At 36.6% G+C, this 18,442-nt stretch overlaps 1 protein-coding gene across 2 annotated transcripts in view; it reads right to left on the reverse strand.

The window, feature by feature from the left end:
* Positions 1–2,777: 2,777 nt before the first annotated feature.
* The window catches only part of LOC150083271 (zinc finger protein 474-like), a 240,254-nt gene continuing 224,589 nt past the window's right edge, over positions 2,778–18,442 (reverse strand). For both annotated transcript variants that reach the window (XM_090377949.1, XM_090377948.1), the window contains one exon: positions 2,778–2,996. In XM_090377949.1, coding sequence (XP_090234075.1) covers positions 2,830–2,996 — 167 coding nt within the window. In that variant the 3' untranslated portion in view covers positions 2,778–2,829. The remainder of the gene's footprint in view (positions 2,997–18,442) is intronic.

Consider the following 18,442-nt stretch of genomic DNA (forward strand, 5'->3'; position numbering starts at 1 on the left):
GTTATTCGCTTAAGGAATATCCCTTCATGCTGTCATTAACTATCGTTTTGGCTGGTTGAAGCTAGGTTCCCAGACATGCTCAATAGGAGAAAAATCAATAAACGTCGCAGGCCTTGGGAGCATGTCAATATTGCAGAGAAATAATCTGGACAGCATTAGTGATAGAGTACAGAGCACTGTGCTAGAGATATAGCAAAAGGACAGGTCCCAGTACAGCTTCAAAGTAACGTCGACCTGTGCGATAACCTTGAATAAAAACCAGCGGCATACAGTTGTCATAAAACGAACCTTGAATCATCACTTGAGTCAATACATCGCCATTCTCCACCAAATGATAATAAATTTAAAAAATTTTAATTGAAAATCAATTAAATGGGGTGTACAATTAAACAGGCTTCGATATGCATGTAATATGTATTACGAAAAGGCAAATTACATTTGTGCAGATTCTTTATTAGCTTATGTTAAGTAAATAACACAATTAAATAATATACAAAATTATAATCTATAAATTATATGTATGCATATCACAAAAATTATACTTTGCACGTATTCTTTGGTTTTAGTAGAAAGAAAAACAGATAACGATAAAAATTAGTAAACGGTAGAACGCTTACTGGTGTAGTTGCATTATTTTCAAAACAGTACGATACATCACTGGTTACATTAGCTCTTTCAAATCGGACAAATTATCTGACACTGGGTATTTTAAATGTAAAGGTAAGAATAATTAACTCTTTAAATATTTATGTGAAAAAGAAGAAAAATCTTTGTCTGTCTATTGGCATATCTAAGGACGAAATACAGTACTGCGTTCAAAATCGACGAGACAGTCGTTATTTGCTGAATTTTCTGATAACCCATCATTTCTAGTTTTAAATATTTCAATTCTTCAAATAGGCCTCTAGGGTTGGGAATGTTCTGATTCATAATAACTGCAGTTATAACCGTATAACTGAAACGTTATTAAAATAGAAATAATATAGTATAAGACCGGATCAAATTAAAAAGATAAAATAAAATAAAAATACACTGATTGTACAATGAAAGCAATAAGATAAAATAAAATTAAAATATAAAGAATAGCAATTACACTATAGGGAATAAAAGCAATAAAAAATAACAGCTTTCAGAAGCGACTGCCTCTTTCATCAACAGTAAGACTTAAATAATTGCAGGCTCACGGCTCGCAGCACGTGTTACCGTAGGAGCATGGGCAGTATCCTCCACACCTGCACTGAAACCGGAAATAGCTCGGGAGCGTGCCTGGCAGAACCGTTCATCCCGTCCCAGAACTGCGGTTTCAAAGAGAGGATTAATACGCATTCCCCTGTCTCTATTAACGGTATTATACTGAGAAGTGCAAAACTCTCGAGCCATTTACGGTTACAAATTCAGAACGATCGACTATAACGGCATCGCCAGGTAAATTTTGGTGGTTCTCCTCCCAAAAATGTTCGGTCACAGCAGATTTCCCATAACCTGCGGACTTTATTGCGTTAATATGCCCCCCCCCCCTACGATCTTTGAAATGGCGTTTTGTCTCACCAACATAACACTCCCCACAATGCGGACATTTAATCTCATATATGACCTATTGTACCTTCCATGGGTACGGAATCTTTAACCTTTGACACGACTATGCGCAATATTCGCCTTGGCAGTTGCACACAGCGTGTCTAACAAGCCCGTAATACTCGAGCAATTCGCTCAATTAATTTTATATTTTATCTTATTGCTTTATTTGTACAATCAGTGTATTTTATTTTATCATTTTGATTTGATCCGGTCTTATACTATGTTATTCCTACTTTGATAAAGTTCAGTTATACGGTTGGTGTATTATTGTAGCTATTATTAATTTAAATATTTCAATAGAATTCAAGTGATTCGCCCTGAGGTCTTGGGAAGGAGGGAACCCCCAAGGAGTCTCCCAAATTTTTATTTTTTGTCCCGCCAATGGGGGAATCCCCATTGTGGCGGGGACAAAAAAAGAAAAATAATCTTTGGGAACCAATAAATAAACGTTCACCCTGTCCAAGTTCGTGATGATATTCCACTGTACAAGAAAATCCTATCCCATAATATTGCTGGTGGAGGTTGCTACTAAAAATATTTCCTCCTCAATGCCCGTAAGAAGGATTCCACAGTGAACTTGGAACATAACCTTAAAAATTTTTAATAACAAAACAAATGACTTTGTAAATTATAATTTAAAATTAATTTCGAACTTGGTTAAGTATCTTCTCATCGTAAAAACTTCTAAAGCTTCCACATAATATCCTTTTGTATTATATTAAAGTTATCCTTTAAGCTTAGCTAGAAACGTTAAAATATCTTGAAGGTGTCTGTACACTTGCATTTTTGTAAAGAAACAAGTCTAGACTAGAGCGAAAGTATTTAATTTTTAAATAGTTGTGTCATTTCATCCTAATAGCTCAAGAACGATTTGAGAAATAATTTAATAAGTACTGAGAATATACATTATTATTATTATTATTATTGTTGTTGTGATTATTATTATTATTAATAATAATATAAATAGCCTGAAAATCTTTATATGAAGATCTATATTTTAATATAGCATATAGCATTAAGTCATTCTGAGCATTAATGTTTTGTGACAAACTTTTTAATAGTTTCACTTTATTAAAGTATACGTGTAAATTAACATCTCTTCTGTTAGTGGACTCACATTGCTTTCTTCAAATATCACTCACTAATAATTAAAAAAAAGAAATAATTTATGCTTTCTTTTCCCGAATGTAGCGAATTAATTTGCTTTCACATTAATAAAGACTCTCAATGTAATTAAATGCGCAAATGAAGCTAGGTGTTCTTGCTTCCTTCGAAAGGTTTAGCTTTGCAGTTATTCACATGAACAAGCAAACGATCAGGAAAAAAGGTGCGACTACATCGAGAGCATGGGACCAACTGCTTTAAATAACTCTTCCAAGCTGCTTCTGCCATTGCATCAATATCTATAGTTCCATCTTCTAGAAGAAATAAAGAGGAAGAAAGTTACAATTCATTTTAAGTAATGTGAAATAAAAGTTACATTATTAGAAATACATACGTATTATCATAAATTTTCCATTCATGGAGTCATTACCAAGAGAGTCTTCGAATCATCTAAAACAACGAAAATTTTCTTTTCAATTTGAGAACTATAGGGGTTCAGTGTAGTCTCCTTCGGTGGGCATAACATGCTGAAAGCAAAGGACAGAGAATGGAGCACAGCATATCAGACCATGTTGATTTTCAAGTCTGCAAGGGTTACAATGTTAGTATAGTAAACCCATTCCTTCAAATCAAACCACAGCCAAAAGAATTCAGATCGGAGAAATGAGACACGATACCGTAAAAAGAAAGCTCACATCCCTTTCATTGGTGAAATTTTCTTGTAACAAATCCTTGTTTGTGGTATATGCTAGGAGCACATATCGTGCGTAAACAAAATTGTCTGAAGATGTCTATTCTGTTGGAACTTGGAGTGTTGGAATGATCTTACCAAGAATAGGTGGTAATGATCTTCCCACCAATTCTTGGAAACTCCTGACATCATCAGGCTCCCCCTGGTGCCGTTTCAGGGCTATTTTGTATTTGTGTGGGATAATAACTGGGCTATCCAGTGGTCCCTATTACACTTAGAAAAGCAAAAAGGTAGAGGGAAAGTAATAGTAGGAGTGGAAGGGGGAAAAGAAACGGTGTAGAAGAATGAAAGGGACAGTAACTGCTTCAACTCACACCACTCAAAAACTCATAAACTCCTCGAATAGGCAACGCTTCCCCAGTGGAGAAGCTGTTGTTGCCTATTCTTGGAAACTCCGGACATCATCAGGCTCCCCCTGGTGCCGTTTCAGGGCTATTTGGCCCTTCTTCGGTGGGTGGGTAGGTACCCGAGTGATGCAATGATGGCAAAACAGTTATGAAGTATAACTCCACAATATGAGAGATGTCTGATGGTGTATGATGTATTTAGACTAAGACGCATTTAGGGCTAAAGCCTCAAGCTGCGAGCAAATTTAGACTATGCGCAATAGCATCATTAATACGCAGCCATTTCTGAATAAACAGAATATTTATAAGGCAGCATCATTTTAAGTTATATCTCTTATTGTGAATACCTTCACAACGAGTTGCTATGATATTGCACTACTTCGAATAAGTAACGCTTCACCTAAGGAGAAGACTAATATTACTAATGTACTAATGGTACTTACCCACCCACCCACCGAAGAAGGGCCAAACAGCCCTGAAACGGCACTAGGATGTCCGGAGTTTCCAAGAATAGGTAACAACAGCCTTCTCCACCGGGGAAGCGTTGCCTATTCGAGGAGTTTATGCGTTTTTGAGTGGTGTGAGTAGAAGGAGTTATTGTCCCTTTCATTCTTCTACACTGTTTCTTTTCCTCTTCCACTCCTACTATTACTTTCCTTCCTGAAGTTCACGAAGGGTCTTTGGTTTCTTTCTGGCAACTGCAGATTCCACATGATGCCAACAGTTCTCTATAGGATTGAGGTCCGGGCTGTTTCCTGGTCAGCTAACAGTTCTAATGGACCGTTTTTCCAACCATTTTTTCACCTGTAACAAATGTAAACACATTGCTGTAGAACCTCTAATGCAGAAATAAAACTAAAGTAACTACAGAAGTACCTACTTATACTTTTCGCCCAATGACAAGGAGCAGAGTCATCCTGAAAGATGCAATTACTTGCAGGTTGAAATGGTCTGTAATGGTTGGCAGCAATTTGCCTTCCAATATAGCCAGGAATCCATCGGGATTTACGAAAACTTTTATAAACTGCAGGTGACCTACTCCGCGATACAAAATGCACCTCCATATCATTTGGCTTGTAGGGAATTTCACTGTAGACACCATACAGGCTGGATAGTATTCTTCACCGCGTCTACGGCGAATCGTTTGTTTCCCATCAGAGCCATGCAGGTTGGATTTCTTCTCATCCGAGAAAATAACTGACTTCCAGGGCTCGGGAGTCCATTTGACATACTCTTTACACCAAATTAATCGAGCCTTTTTCATTTTTTGTGTGAGGAGGGGCTTCTTCTTAGGACGACGGGCTACAAGTCCATTTTTGAAGAGGCGTCTTCTGACTGTTACTGCACTTACTACCACTCCTGTATGTTCTTCCCATTCTCTTTTCAGCTCAGACGAAGAAGCTTTGCGATTTTTAAGGCATAAGCGCTTCAAAACGCGGTCCTGTTTTGGCGTAGAGACTCGTTTGCGTCCGGTTCTTTTTTGCTTATCAGCAGAACCAGTATTCTTGAGTTTGGAAAGAAATCTATTCACTGTCGACTGACTACAAGACACTATAAGCAATATGACGGCAAGAACATCCTTCCTCACTTAAAGCAACAATAGAACTCTTTCTTCGTAGCGTCAACTGCGCGTAACTTGCCATCCTAACATAAGCAAGGAATGACTGCAACTCTTGTAGAGCGTGCTTATATAGCTGAAAGTAACAGCTGATGCAATATTACGTCATCAGCTAAGCGTGTCAATCTTATCTGATGCAATCTATAAGAAATATTGCCATATACTTGCATTATTCGGACGATAATTACAATTTTAAGGGGTGATGCACTTTCTTTGAACACTAGTGTATATATATACATGTAGACATGTATAGTATCTTTTGTACAGTGGCTCCAGGAACATTAGTTCATCTTCGCTATGCTACTCTGTAATGATACAAAACTCTGTAGAATGGCCAGAAACGTGTAGTGTTATGTTTGGATTTATTATGTGTTGTTTAGTTATTTCTGACCTCTTTTGCCACCGGGCAGGCGATCTCCTAGAAAGCGTGCCCGGTGCCCGTCTACACCACGAGGAGGTGGGCCACAACTAGATATGTCTCTCGCCAAGTGGAGATAGACCATTAGAATCTTTGTCTATCCTGAAGAGGGCGAAGTCCGGCACCCACCAGAGGTAGTGCTATACCAGTGGGTGCTAGCAAATCCCGTACCCATAACTACCCAAACTTTGGTTACCAGCATAGAGAAAAAATAAATAAAATAATAATAATAAAAAATATAAAAAATTAATTAAAAAATAAATAAAATGTTATTTTTTAAAAAAATCAAAGTAAAATTATATAAATAAAACAATAATAAAAAAGTAAAATAAAATAAAATAAGATAAAAAAATATACAGATACAAAGTTAAAAAATAATAAAATAAATAAATATATAAATAAATAAAATGAAGGTGAAGTAAAATAAAATAAGATAAAGAAAAATTATAAATAAAAGTAAGAAAAAAATTTAAATTAAAATAAAATCATACCCATAGTTGCCCAGACTCGAGTACCGGCTAAAGAAATAAATAAACAAATCAATAAAAAAGAAGAAAAAAAAAAACAAAAGTGAATTGTCTAAGACTGGACAAATCCCGCACCCACTAGAGGAAGTGCAATGCCAGTGGGTGCCAGCAATCCTCGGGTTGCTCATGCCTGAGGGGGTTAAAAGTAAAAAAAGAGAAAAAACACTAATTGATGAATATGAGGTGGATCTTCAAAAAGATGATCTTCTAAGCGTTATTCAAGGTGACAATATTTTAACTTTGCAAGACACCACTCACTGTTGAGGCTGACGACATTATTGAAGGTGCTGGAGGAACCATAGGAAGTGAAGGTGAAGCTGAAGTGTGATTGGTCAACAGAAGTTTTCTTCTAGCAAATAAATCAGAAGCAAATTGTTATAGGATTCCAAGGTGTGAGGCAGATTCTACTAGATGTTTTTCGATGTCTGCGTGGGTAGCACAGTGGTATCGTCACCGTCCTCTCTACATCGGATGGAAAAGGCTCGGGTTCGAATCCCGTCGATGACGCCAGGAACTTTAATGGGCTTTTATCACTCCGTGGCTGAGTTAATCGGTCTCGGGCGTAGATAGCAAGGTCCCCCCCCCCCCAGAAACTGGGGTTTTTCGTCCAGCAAAACAGACAAATCGACCATAGAACACACGTAATTAACAGACATAAGACACAGCATAGCGGATGAATTTAATTATTCGGGTGGCCTAAAAATAATAGTTTTTTTTTTTTTTAGATGTTTTTCGTTGGAAAGTGAGAAGGTGTTTATACGGTCTTGTAGGGATTTCAATAGGTCAGCATAAAAAGGGCAGTGACAGAGCAGGTGCTTCCAGTCTTCCAGTTGGAGAGAGAAATTCAAGGATCGGTACTGCTTATTCTGAACTGAAAGAGTTTGGAGTTAAAAGAGCCATGTCCGGTTATGATAAATGATGTGTAGAGGTTTGGAGAGAACAATAGAGAATTTTTCTTGTTGGCAGTAAAGGAGACATCTGGTGTAAATTTATATGTAGGGGTTGTATCCCAACGATCTTGCCAAATTTTTATTAAATCAGACCAAATCCGGTTTTTTCAACTTTGGTGTCTGAAAGGACATTATTATTATTGTTGTTATTAGCTATAGGGTGCAAGAGAGAGAGAGAGAGAGAGAGAGAGAGAGAGAGAGAGAGAGAATCACCAAGAAAGAGAAGAATGATGACATCCAGCTCAGGACCCTGGGTGTGCCAAGCCCATACTCACCAGATGTGGGCCCCTGGGGTTACAGCATTGTAAAAATCACGGATCTTTGCAAGGAGAGTAGTTTTGATTTCAGTTTTTCTTGATTCTATCATACCAAACCGGAGCGGCACATGTCGCAATAGGTATTGTAAGATGTAAAATCTTACAAATATAATATTTTGTGAAGGAGTGAGATTTATTTAGCATTAGCATTAGCATTAGCATTAGCATTAGCATTAGCATTAGTAGAGGCATTTGATGCAAGAAAGCAAGCTTATGCAGCATCAGCCAAAAAAAAAAAAAAAAAAAAAAAACCACTCCCACTTCACCCCTCTGTTCGTTCAAAATACCTGTCCAGCTGAGCCTTAAACTTATTTAGGCTATCAACTTCCACGACAAGGGATGGAAGTCTGTTCCACCAACCAACCACTCGCTGGCTAAAGGCAAATTTCCGCACGTCTATCCTACATCTGTCTTTCCTCAATTTGAATTTATGCCCTCTCAGGTGATTATTCTTAGCGAGAGGAAGAATCCCATCAGCATTGAGCATGCTCAAACCATTCAATGCTTTATACACCTCTATCAGATCAAATCGCTGGTGCCTAGTCTCCAGACACTGTAATTTGCAAATCTTAAGCCTTTCTTCGTAAGAGCACCCCTTTGTTCCATTCACTAATCTTGTTGCCCTTCTCTGTACTCGTTCCAGCAGCTCTACATCCTTCTTGAAATGAGGCCTCCAGGCCTGTATACAGTACTCTAGGTGTGGCCTGACCATTGCCTTATACAAGGGAATAATCACCTCCTTATCCCTGCTAGAAAAATTCTTATATATCATTGACAATACACCATGAGCTACTCTTGCAGCCCGTCTGCACTGCTCAGAGAACTTCATATCTGCCTGCACAACCACCCCCAGGTCCCTTTCATTCTCTACCACTGTCAGTGTAATACCACAGAGTTGATACGTTGCTCTGGGGTTGCTGTTTCCCATGTGTAGTACTTTACATTTGTCAATGTTAAACTTCATTTGCCACCTCTCAGCCCATCTGCTCAACCTTTCCAGATCCTGTTGCAGCAGCATAGTGTCAGTAGTGTCCTTGACAACCCTGCCTACCTTTGTATCGTCTGCAAACTTCGACATTAAGCTTGATATACCATCATCAATATCATTTATGAATACAGAAAACAACAATGGACCCAACACTGAGCCCTGAGGGACTCCACTAATAACATTAGTCCACGACGAGCAGTGTCCATTGATTACCACTCTCTGTCTTCTCCCCCTCAGCCACCCCTTTACCCACAGCAGCAATTTGCCTCCAATGTTACACTGCTCCAATTTGTGCAGCAGTCTTCCATGTGCAACAGTATCAAAAGCCTTTCTAAGATCCAAGTATATAATATCAAAGTTATTCCCTGCATCCAGTTCCTTTGTGACTGCATCATAGTATCCAATCAAATTGGTCAGGCAAGACTTCCCCTTAACAAAACCATGCTGTGTCCGAGCTATAACTGAAGTCTTGTCTAAATGATCCTGCAGTGCTTCTTTAACTAGTGCCTCCATTAATTTTCCTGGAACAGAAGTTAAACTCACAGGTCTATAATTGATTGTGTCAGCTTTTGATCCTCCTTTGTGAATTGGGGTCACATTTGCACATCTCCAGTCTATGGGTACCTCCCCTGAATCCAAGGAAGCTCTCATAATTATGGCTAAGGGTTTGCTTACTTCCTTTGCTGCCTCCTTTAATATAACTGGATAGATCCCATCCACCCCAGGTGCCTTTCTTGTGTTTATCTTCAACAATTTCTCCTCCACTTTACTCTCAGTTATTACAAGATTCTCTAGCTTACTGCTAGAGTTGAATACACCTCTGGCATTCCCCTCGATAAATAACTCCTCATGTGTGAATGTCGATGCAAAATATTCATTCAGTTTGTTAGCTACCTGAGCAGGATCATCAACAGTTGACCCATCGATATCAAGTGGACCAATCTGATTCATCCCCTTCCTTCTAGAGTTTACATAAGTAAAGAACTCTTTGCTGTTTTTCTTTGCATCCCTTGCCAAAGATTTCTCGTAATCTGCCTTCGCCTGCCTAACCTCCTTTGTAACTTGGTTACAGATCAACTTGTATCTATTATAGGCTTCTGTGTCATGTGTTAATTTGTAAGTATCCCATGCATGTTTCTTCTCTGCCATATGCCTCATCAGTTCATCTGACATCCATTTAGGCCTAAACCGTGAACAATATTTCTTAGTTGGTATGTAAAGTCTAGTAGCTTCCAAGATAAGTTCTTTGAATGCTTCCCATTTTGTATTTACTGTTGGTAACATCATTAGTTGGTCCCACTGTATAGAATTTAAATACTGTCTCAGTCCATCGTAGTCACCTTTACGAAAGCAATAACCCTTCCCTTTACCCCTAATGGTAGTTACCTCTTTGAGTAAATCCCACTTCAGCACACTGTGATCACTGCCACCTAGTGGTTCATTTATCTGCAGATTCTTAATGCATGAAGAATCACTGCTGATAATCAAATCAAGAGTATTCCTCCCTCTAGTTGCCTCCCGAACATGCTGATGTAGAAAACAATCATCCAATAAATCCACAAAAGCCTTGCTAGTGTGTGAGTGACCAGCCCACAAATTCCAGTCAATATTTGGGAAATTAAAATCTCCCATTATAAGACTCTCTGATTTACTGGCCCACTCTATTTCCCTGTACAGTTTCTTATTATACTCATCAGAGTCATTAGGCCTATAGCACACTCCTACTCTCAATTTTGATCTCCCAATGCTTATGTCACACCAAACTGACTCAACACTGCACTGTCCAGCGATGTCCACTGGCTTCACTTCCTTGGATTTTATGTATTTCTTAACTAATAGCATAACCCCTCCTCCCTTCCTATCCAGTCTATCTTTTCTGTAGACGTTGTACTCCCCAAATTCCAGTTCTGCATTTCTTATATCTGTGTGACACCAAGTCTCTGATATCCCAACAATATCTGCCTTTGATGTTTTGAGCAATATCTTTATTTAAAGTAAAACTTATAATATGACAATATGGGGGAGCGAACCTTACAAGCCAAGGGATTAAATTAGACAACGTCTATACAAGGGGAGCGGTAAGTGAAAAGCTATTAGCAACCTAGGTAAATTCGACTCTCAGCTCACACAGGCAAACCAGAACAATAGAAACCAGTCGCAACGGCTATTAGTAGAAGGTGTCAACTCTGGTAAACAATAGCGCGGTGGACCATGTGCTGTCGGGACATTTCTTTAATCGGTGACACTTGGATAGTAAAAACGGAACAAATGCTGGGAATTAGATTTAAGTCTGGCTCTGGCTGTCGGTGATGGCAAGTTTTTAGATCGTGGGAAATTAGTCTGCTACAGTATAACTATAAGCGGCTGACTTCAAAGGTACTGACAGCCTGAGAAAGTTTACAAATTTCTTAAAATAAGAAGTTAGATCGAGCAATAAGGAATCAGCTTGAGAAAATAAAATGGGCAAATAAGAAGAGAGAGAAAGTTGATAAAATGAGTAAGATTGGTTAAACAGAAAACTAGGGCGCTTTTTGACATATGTAGGCGGTACAGAAAAGGAGATGAACAAAAAGTGAGTGAACAGGGGTAGACAGAGACAGATCCCCGAGTTGAGTTATGTGGGTGTTTACGGAAATGAGTTAGGAGGGAGACAAAGTTGAGATTCGTGTCGGTGCTTGGGAAATGAGACTGAACCCAAAGTTGAGATTCTTGTGGGTGTTTTATGAAAATGGGTTAGTGGGATTCAAAGTTGAGTTTTTGTTGGTGCTAGGGAAAATGAAATAGTCAGCGGACACAGCAGTCGAGATTTTCGTCGATATAAGTAAAATGAGTTAGCAACATGGACAGTTGAGGGTTCTGTTGTGGTAGGAAATATGTGTCAGTTAATAGTGGAGTGTTTGGTCATGGTGGGAAGGGAGAAGGGTTGCGCCCTGGGAAGTTTTCTTCTTGAAAGAGTTCTTAATAGGTGGAGCTGAAAAACGAGGGTAGCACCCTATGAGTTTTTCCTTGTGATAAGTTTTAATAAAGTGGAGTGTAGAAGGAGTTAGTGTGAGATGCCCTATGAGTTTTCCTTGTGATAAGTTTTAATAAGGTGGAGAGAAAGGGAGCGAAATCCGCAGAATCAGTAGCTCAAGAGAGGGAGCTAAAATGCGGAATTAGTAGTTCGAGGAGAAGGAAGGTACCAAGCGAAAGGAAAAGATAGAAGTAGCCCGAATAAGGTGGAGAAAGAACGCTAGTCCCAGTGCAGCAAAGAGCGCCAGTCCCAGTGCAGCAAAGAGTTCCAAAAAAAAAAAAAAATTATCTGTAGCAAATTCAGGTGAAAGCAGATGAAGGAGATCCTCAGTAAGCCAAAGATGGAAGTTTGAAACCACCCTGGAAAGCAAAGGAAAGAAAAAGGATAATAGTAATAAATTATCTCTGAAATAAATCATATATATACTAACAGAGTTTAATTAATTAAAAAAGGGTTATTGTAAAATGCAAGAGAAACGAAGGATGAGTAATAGATTAAATTGTTGTTCAAAGGATTATAATATGTTAGTAGGGTAGTAAGGATTATAATATGTTAGTAGGGTAGTAAGGATTATATATGAATGTTTTAAGGACAGATAATTGAATCCTATGAGAAGTTTTGATTATGTTTTAAGGATAGGTAATTGAATATAGTGTTTGTATTAATGAAAAATTGTTGGTTCATCTGAAAGACTAATAACAAGTAGAGACTTTAGGAAAGTTATGATTGGTCTTCAGTGTATTGTAACAGAATGGTCAAAACATAATGATGAAAGTATAATGATGAAATAAAGTATAATGAATAAAGTATAATGATGAAAGTAGCATATTGATTGTTAATATAAGAATAATTTATGCAAAGTATCCTTGATTTAATCTTGTATGCATATTACATGTTTATTTTTATTCAATTGTATATTATGTTGTATATATATATATATATATATATATATGTAAATAAACTTTGTTGTTTATTAATTTGTGAGTTTGTTATTCCTGAACACTCATCCTTTCAGAAGGGAATTATAATTAATTGAGAAGTTTCCTTGAATCTGGAATTCTCCTGTGAAGCAAAGTCAGGTGTGTACGTGGGTGTGTAAGGAATAGAGGTCTATATAGTTATAAGGGAACAGAACAAATAAGGAATATTTAATAAAGCATTATTATTATACATATTCTAAATAAAATTTAAAGAAGAGTAAAGACATATTTATGTATATAAATTAAGGACTTTTCATTTCCATCCCCCACAGTATGAATATTGACTTGTAATTTAAGAGAACTCTGCGCCAAGCCCCCAGTCAGTTCTCGTAATCCGAACAATAGTCATAGCAAATTTCTTGATTTTATCTATTAGGTAGTTTATGTGAAGAGTAAAATTGAGTCTATCATCAATAATAGACTCAATCAAATGAATTGGTTTCTATAGGAAATGAAATTTACTGTAGGCATATTTTACCGCTTTCTTTACAGTTTACTGTGCAGTGTAAATAAAACATCACAATATAATTTTTTAAAAGGAAGAAAGAGCAGAAATAATTAGATTGAAAAGTCGGCAAAGGTTCTTAATGCAGATTTTAATGTAATTCAACACTGTGAGGTGTGAAAGATTACTACAAAAGAGGGGGTTCTTTTATACGGCGAATTATATATGACTAAGCACGAATTTTAAAGGCAAAAACTAGATGTCGACTTATACGCCTTGATATACAATAATGTTATGTTACCTTAAGAAATGTTACCTTAAGAAATGTGATCCTCAAAGATACATTTATTTTTTCAATTTTTAAACAAAGGCAAATGGGAGATATATCCTTATCTGAAAAAGGTGTAAGAATATTTTTTAAGCTTGAGAATTAATTACATTTTCAGTAGTAGTTTTTTAAATTTCTTTCTTTCTTTTTTTTCTTTTCTTTTTTTTTTTTTGTGTACAAGTGTGCTACAGTGATATGGGTTCAAACGTGTTCCCGTTCTACAAGTAAAAATATTTCCTTGTGTCCAAACGTTCTGTACTATTAACTTTAACAAATTAATATCCAATACAGTTTGTTTTATTCTTACAGAATCGGTTTTTTTTTGCTTCGTTTACGAATTATATAATATTTTTGCACTTATTTTTTGACACCAAAGCATTATATTCTGACACTACATGGACATGGTCTATGGGGCTATTGAGGTGTCGGTATACTCAGTACTTTTGTTCCCTCTCCTTCCATAGCGTGTAGAAAAGGCTTCTGTTCGAATCCCATGAGAGGCGAATGAAGTTTTTTGGGGGATTTTTTTTTTTTACAACGTAGCCGAGCTAGTTGGTCTCGACGAGGACAACGGTTTTTTTTTTTTTTTTTTTTTTACTAATTAATTGGAACAGGGGGATCCACGTGATTGTTCACCATTGAGATAATTAATTAAATGAGACTACACTATTATATCAAGTGGTAGGAACTTAGCAGCTACTACATGATATAATACAGTAGTTTCGATTAATTAATTATCTCACAATGCTTTTTTTCTCCTCCTCGGAAACCTGTTTTTCGTTCAGTAAAACAGAAAAAACGACCAAACAACACATGCCACTACAGGCATGGTACAGTGCGGGTGCAGGGCCGGCTTTAAGGTAAGGCCGAGGGGCAGAAACGTCGTCCCCTTCCTTCCAAAAACAAACTCCGCAAGAAAACTTGTGTATTTCATGTGTTAACATGTTAAAAACGAACAATATTAAAAATTTTAGGAATTAGTTTTACATATTTTTAAACAGTATTTCAAACGGCCTCTACCATCTTAATTTGCAACTGCTATATTTGTTTATGGGACTGAATAAGTTCAAAGAAATTTATTTGCTGAACTTGTTTTCTTTACTTACTCATGTGTTTATTGTTCCACTTTCATATTATAAAAAATGAAAATATTCGCATCGGATGGAAGGGGAACAGTCAATGTGGCCTAGGGGCGCCATATACCCTTGATTCGGCCTTCTGCGGGTGTATGAGCTTTGACTCGGCGAGTTCCTAACATGAAAATGTTTATTCATTTTTATTTCCGTAAGTTCTGAAAAAAAGTTCTATTTAATGGAAACTGCCATTACCACCGTCCTCCCCACACCGGGTGAAAAAGGTCTCCCGTCCCGTCAATGAGGCGAGGAACTTTTACGGGCTTTTTTCGCTCGGTGGCGGAGTTAGTCGGTCTCAAGCGTGGACAGCAAGGTTTTTACCTCCCAGAAAACTCGGGTTTTTTCTTCAGAAAAACAGGCAAATCGACCACACGCAATTTATGGACATTTTAGACAGGAGCAGATGAGTTAGGTTTCAGGTGGTCCTAATACGGCAATTTTTTTAGCAACTTCTTTACATAAAGGCAAGTGTATCACACTGTATGATTCATATTTTACCTTTTAAAAAATTTAGTTTTCTAATTTATTCCAGAGTTTCTGTCTATTAGTGATAGCCAACGTATTATTCTTGTTTATTTGTTTTTTCTGCTGTCATTGTTTTGTTAAAAGTAATCTGTTGTAGGATTTTGACCCATCAGCGACTTAGACCGTATTGCACCGTATATACACAATTAACCCCAGGGGCTCACATCTGGTGAGTATGGGTTTGGCACACCCAGGGTCCTGAGCTAGATTTCATCATTCTTCTCTTTCTTGTTGATTCCCTTCTACTTCTGACACTTGTTCTCTCTCTCTCTCGCTCTCTCAGGGTAATTCAGAATTTTATTTTTATTTTTTTCGGCTGGTGCAGCATAAACCTCAGGCTTCCTTGCACCATATGGCTAATAACACGGCAATTAAAGACAATATACTGTTTGTAAATGTACGGGTTTTGTGCTTGAGAGAGAGAGAGGGGGAGAGAGCTATTCTCGCTATGCTACTCTGGCCTGAGAGCGACTAATTCAGCCACCTTGTGAAAAAGTCCAATACGTTACGGACTAGATTCGAACTCAACTCTTTTTCAACCGGGTATGGATTATACCAACTGTACCACACGTAAAGGGTACAGATAAATACTTTGGATGTAACTCATCACAAATATGATATAAAAAATTATCTTGCACATTATAATAGAGGGCGCGTAATTTATTGTCCAAAGCGCAATTTTGATTTATGTTATTTGGGATACGTTGAAGTCAGTGTAATGGTTTGCTGTTATGTAGGTACACGCCTACACAACAGTGTATTATAAACGATATACATATAAATATTATGTTAAAATTATTAAATTCTGTTAAACCTTTTGTTTAGTAAGAAAACAAGTTCTGCATTTTCTATTTGAAAAAACATTTCCGCTATCCAGCTTTGCGTCACGCCAAGCAAATTTCTAATTAGATGTTCTGCAGGTAAGAAATAACTCATTTGTCAATCTTCTGTTTAAGAGTTGGTAGAGTTCATTTTTGTTTGGGGAAGGAAAGATAACTGAATAAAACAGATGAGAAACAGAAGACTCGTTTTTGACAGTCTTTGATTTAATTATAAATTTTTTTAGCGATTTCTCACAGACATTCTCAGCATGCTTATATTACATTTATCAATATACAGTAAAATCCCGTTACAAAGAAATTCAAAGAGCGGGGGCATGAATCATTTCGGTGTACCAAAATTTCTAATTAAAATCGCTGAAAATTATTTCAAACGAACGGTTATTTGTTCAAATGAATTCAGCTTTGCTTTTCTGCACTTTTATAATATACAGAAGTAGTAATTTCTGCTTTATTTTACTTGAATATCGACTTTAAAATATAAATAAATAATATGCGAAATACATGTATTAAAAAAAGTAAAAATATTTTATTTGTAAAAAATTATACACATTCAGGAATATTGTACATTAAGGGAATTCAACTTTAGTGCAATGGAAAATATGGAAAATATGTACGTTCAGCTTTTACCAAGTTGAATTCGATTACTAGTTACTCTTTTTTTTTTTTTTTTGCCGATTGTGTGAATTGCTTACATGAATATAAGCATGAAGAGCTTGCAACTATGAAAAAAATGAAGCCTTTCGTTACTGACCCCAATTTGGTGTTTTTTTTATATTTTCTTAGATTTGAGAATTCTTTTTTTAAATTTACTGTACAAAATGAAGAAAAGTCGGGTGGGGAGTACTACTAACTACAGGTACCGATATTTGTAATCACTCCTTTTTTTATTTTTTTTTTAGCATTGAAACATTGCAGGAGTGTTGTGCTGGTTGCATGCCTCGGGGGAGGGTATATAATTCATTCAAAAATGTGGAATTAGAAACGGTACATTTATAATTTTCCGAAAAAAACACCTTTCGTTGTGAGCCAGTACATTTAGGCATAGGTGAACTTTGGAAATAATTCGTTGTAAATGAGCTAAAATTTAAAGCATTCTCAATTACTTGATCAAAATGGATTTCTTACTGTTTACAGTTTTACATATTATACGCCCCTGTCTATCAAGGGTGCGTGACGTAGGATAAACGCTTGCTCGATCGACAAGCAAGTAGGACGAATGGTAAACTAGTTTCCACAGTAGGCGCTTCATAGCGGTTGACAACAACGTTGAGTAAAGGAGTGTTTCAGACTGTCTGGCCACTGGCATTCCCAAGAACAAAATAAGGCCACTACAATGGACAGAAATTCTGTAGACTGTTGAAAATCATTCGTCAGTTGCCGTTTACTCCCTCTCATGTCGTATGCCTTTCACCCACATAATTTGTGGTACCGACTGCGTACATAATCAGTGCCACAGAGTAGTTCAGTTGTTACTTGCTCAATTACTCTCAGTGCCATCAGTTCAAGGATTACTGTACTAACGTGCATGCTCAATGCTAATAAAGTTATTAGTATTAGCTACGTGGTGCAAGGAAGCCTGAGGCTTATGCTGCACCAGCCAAAAAAAAAAAAAAAAAATCCTGAGTTACCTTGAGAGGGGGGGGGAGGGAGGTAGGTAGGTAGAAGGCAATCACCAAGAAAGAGAAGAATGATGATATCCAGCTGAGGACCCTGGGTGTGCCAAGCCCATACTCACCAGATTTGAGCCCCTGGGGTTAAATTTTGTTACTCTGTTTAGAATAGCTTAATGTTCGTTGAGCGTAGCAAGTTCGTTTTACATTGCATTTTTTGTTATTATTATTATAATTATTTGTGTAGTTGTTTGCTGACGTCATGCACAGAGAAAAGTGTTCCTTGTGTAATAAATCCTGAGTGCGATTGTACCGATTTCGGAAAGAACATTTAAGGTAATTTATCATAATTGATAAAACCAAAAAATATTTAATGGAATATAAAAACAAAACCCTACGAATAACTAATTCATAACTTATTACAATAAATTAATATGAATAGTGTATTGATATTAATTGAAGTAATAATTTATTGTAGGATTAAATAATTTAAATTTGTAGATGTAATGATATGATTGGTTGGAGTTCACTTTTTCCTTCCAATATGTACTGTTTTATAAATATGCCATTCCTACACATATTAATCTATTTTTTTATATTATAATCCCTAGTTTTGACTTTTTTTTTTTTCTTCTTCAAGCTACTTGCTGAGAAGCAATTCAAATGTTTCTCATAATATGAAATTTGTGAAGTTGCTCAAATTCTTTTAATATATGACACTTCATAAATTAAAATAATTTGAATTATAAAGTGTGATTGTTTGTCTTTTTTTTTGTTGTAATGCTAACTCAAATAAATAATGATCTAAATGAAATAATGCTAAATTATTTAGCATTATTTCATTTAGATCATTATTTATTTGAGTTAGAGAAATGTTAAAGAAAATAACTAGTTCACCAAAAAAGAGTCAAAATTTAGTCACAGAGAATTGTCTTCCTAATTTTTCATTGATCCCAGATTTTTTTGTT

The sequence above is a fragment of the Mastigoproctus giganteus genome, chromosome 7 (genome assembly GCF_048544385.1).
Source record: "Mastigoproctus giganteus isolate SK-2022 chromosome 7, ASM4854438v1, whole genome shotgun sequence".
Classification (NCBI taxonomy): domain Eukaryota; kingdom Metazoa; phylum Arthropoda; class Arachnida; order Uropygi; family Thelyphonidae; genus Mastigoproctus; species Mastigoproctus giganteus.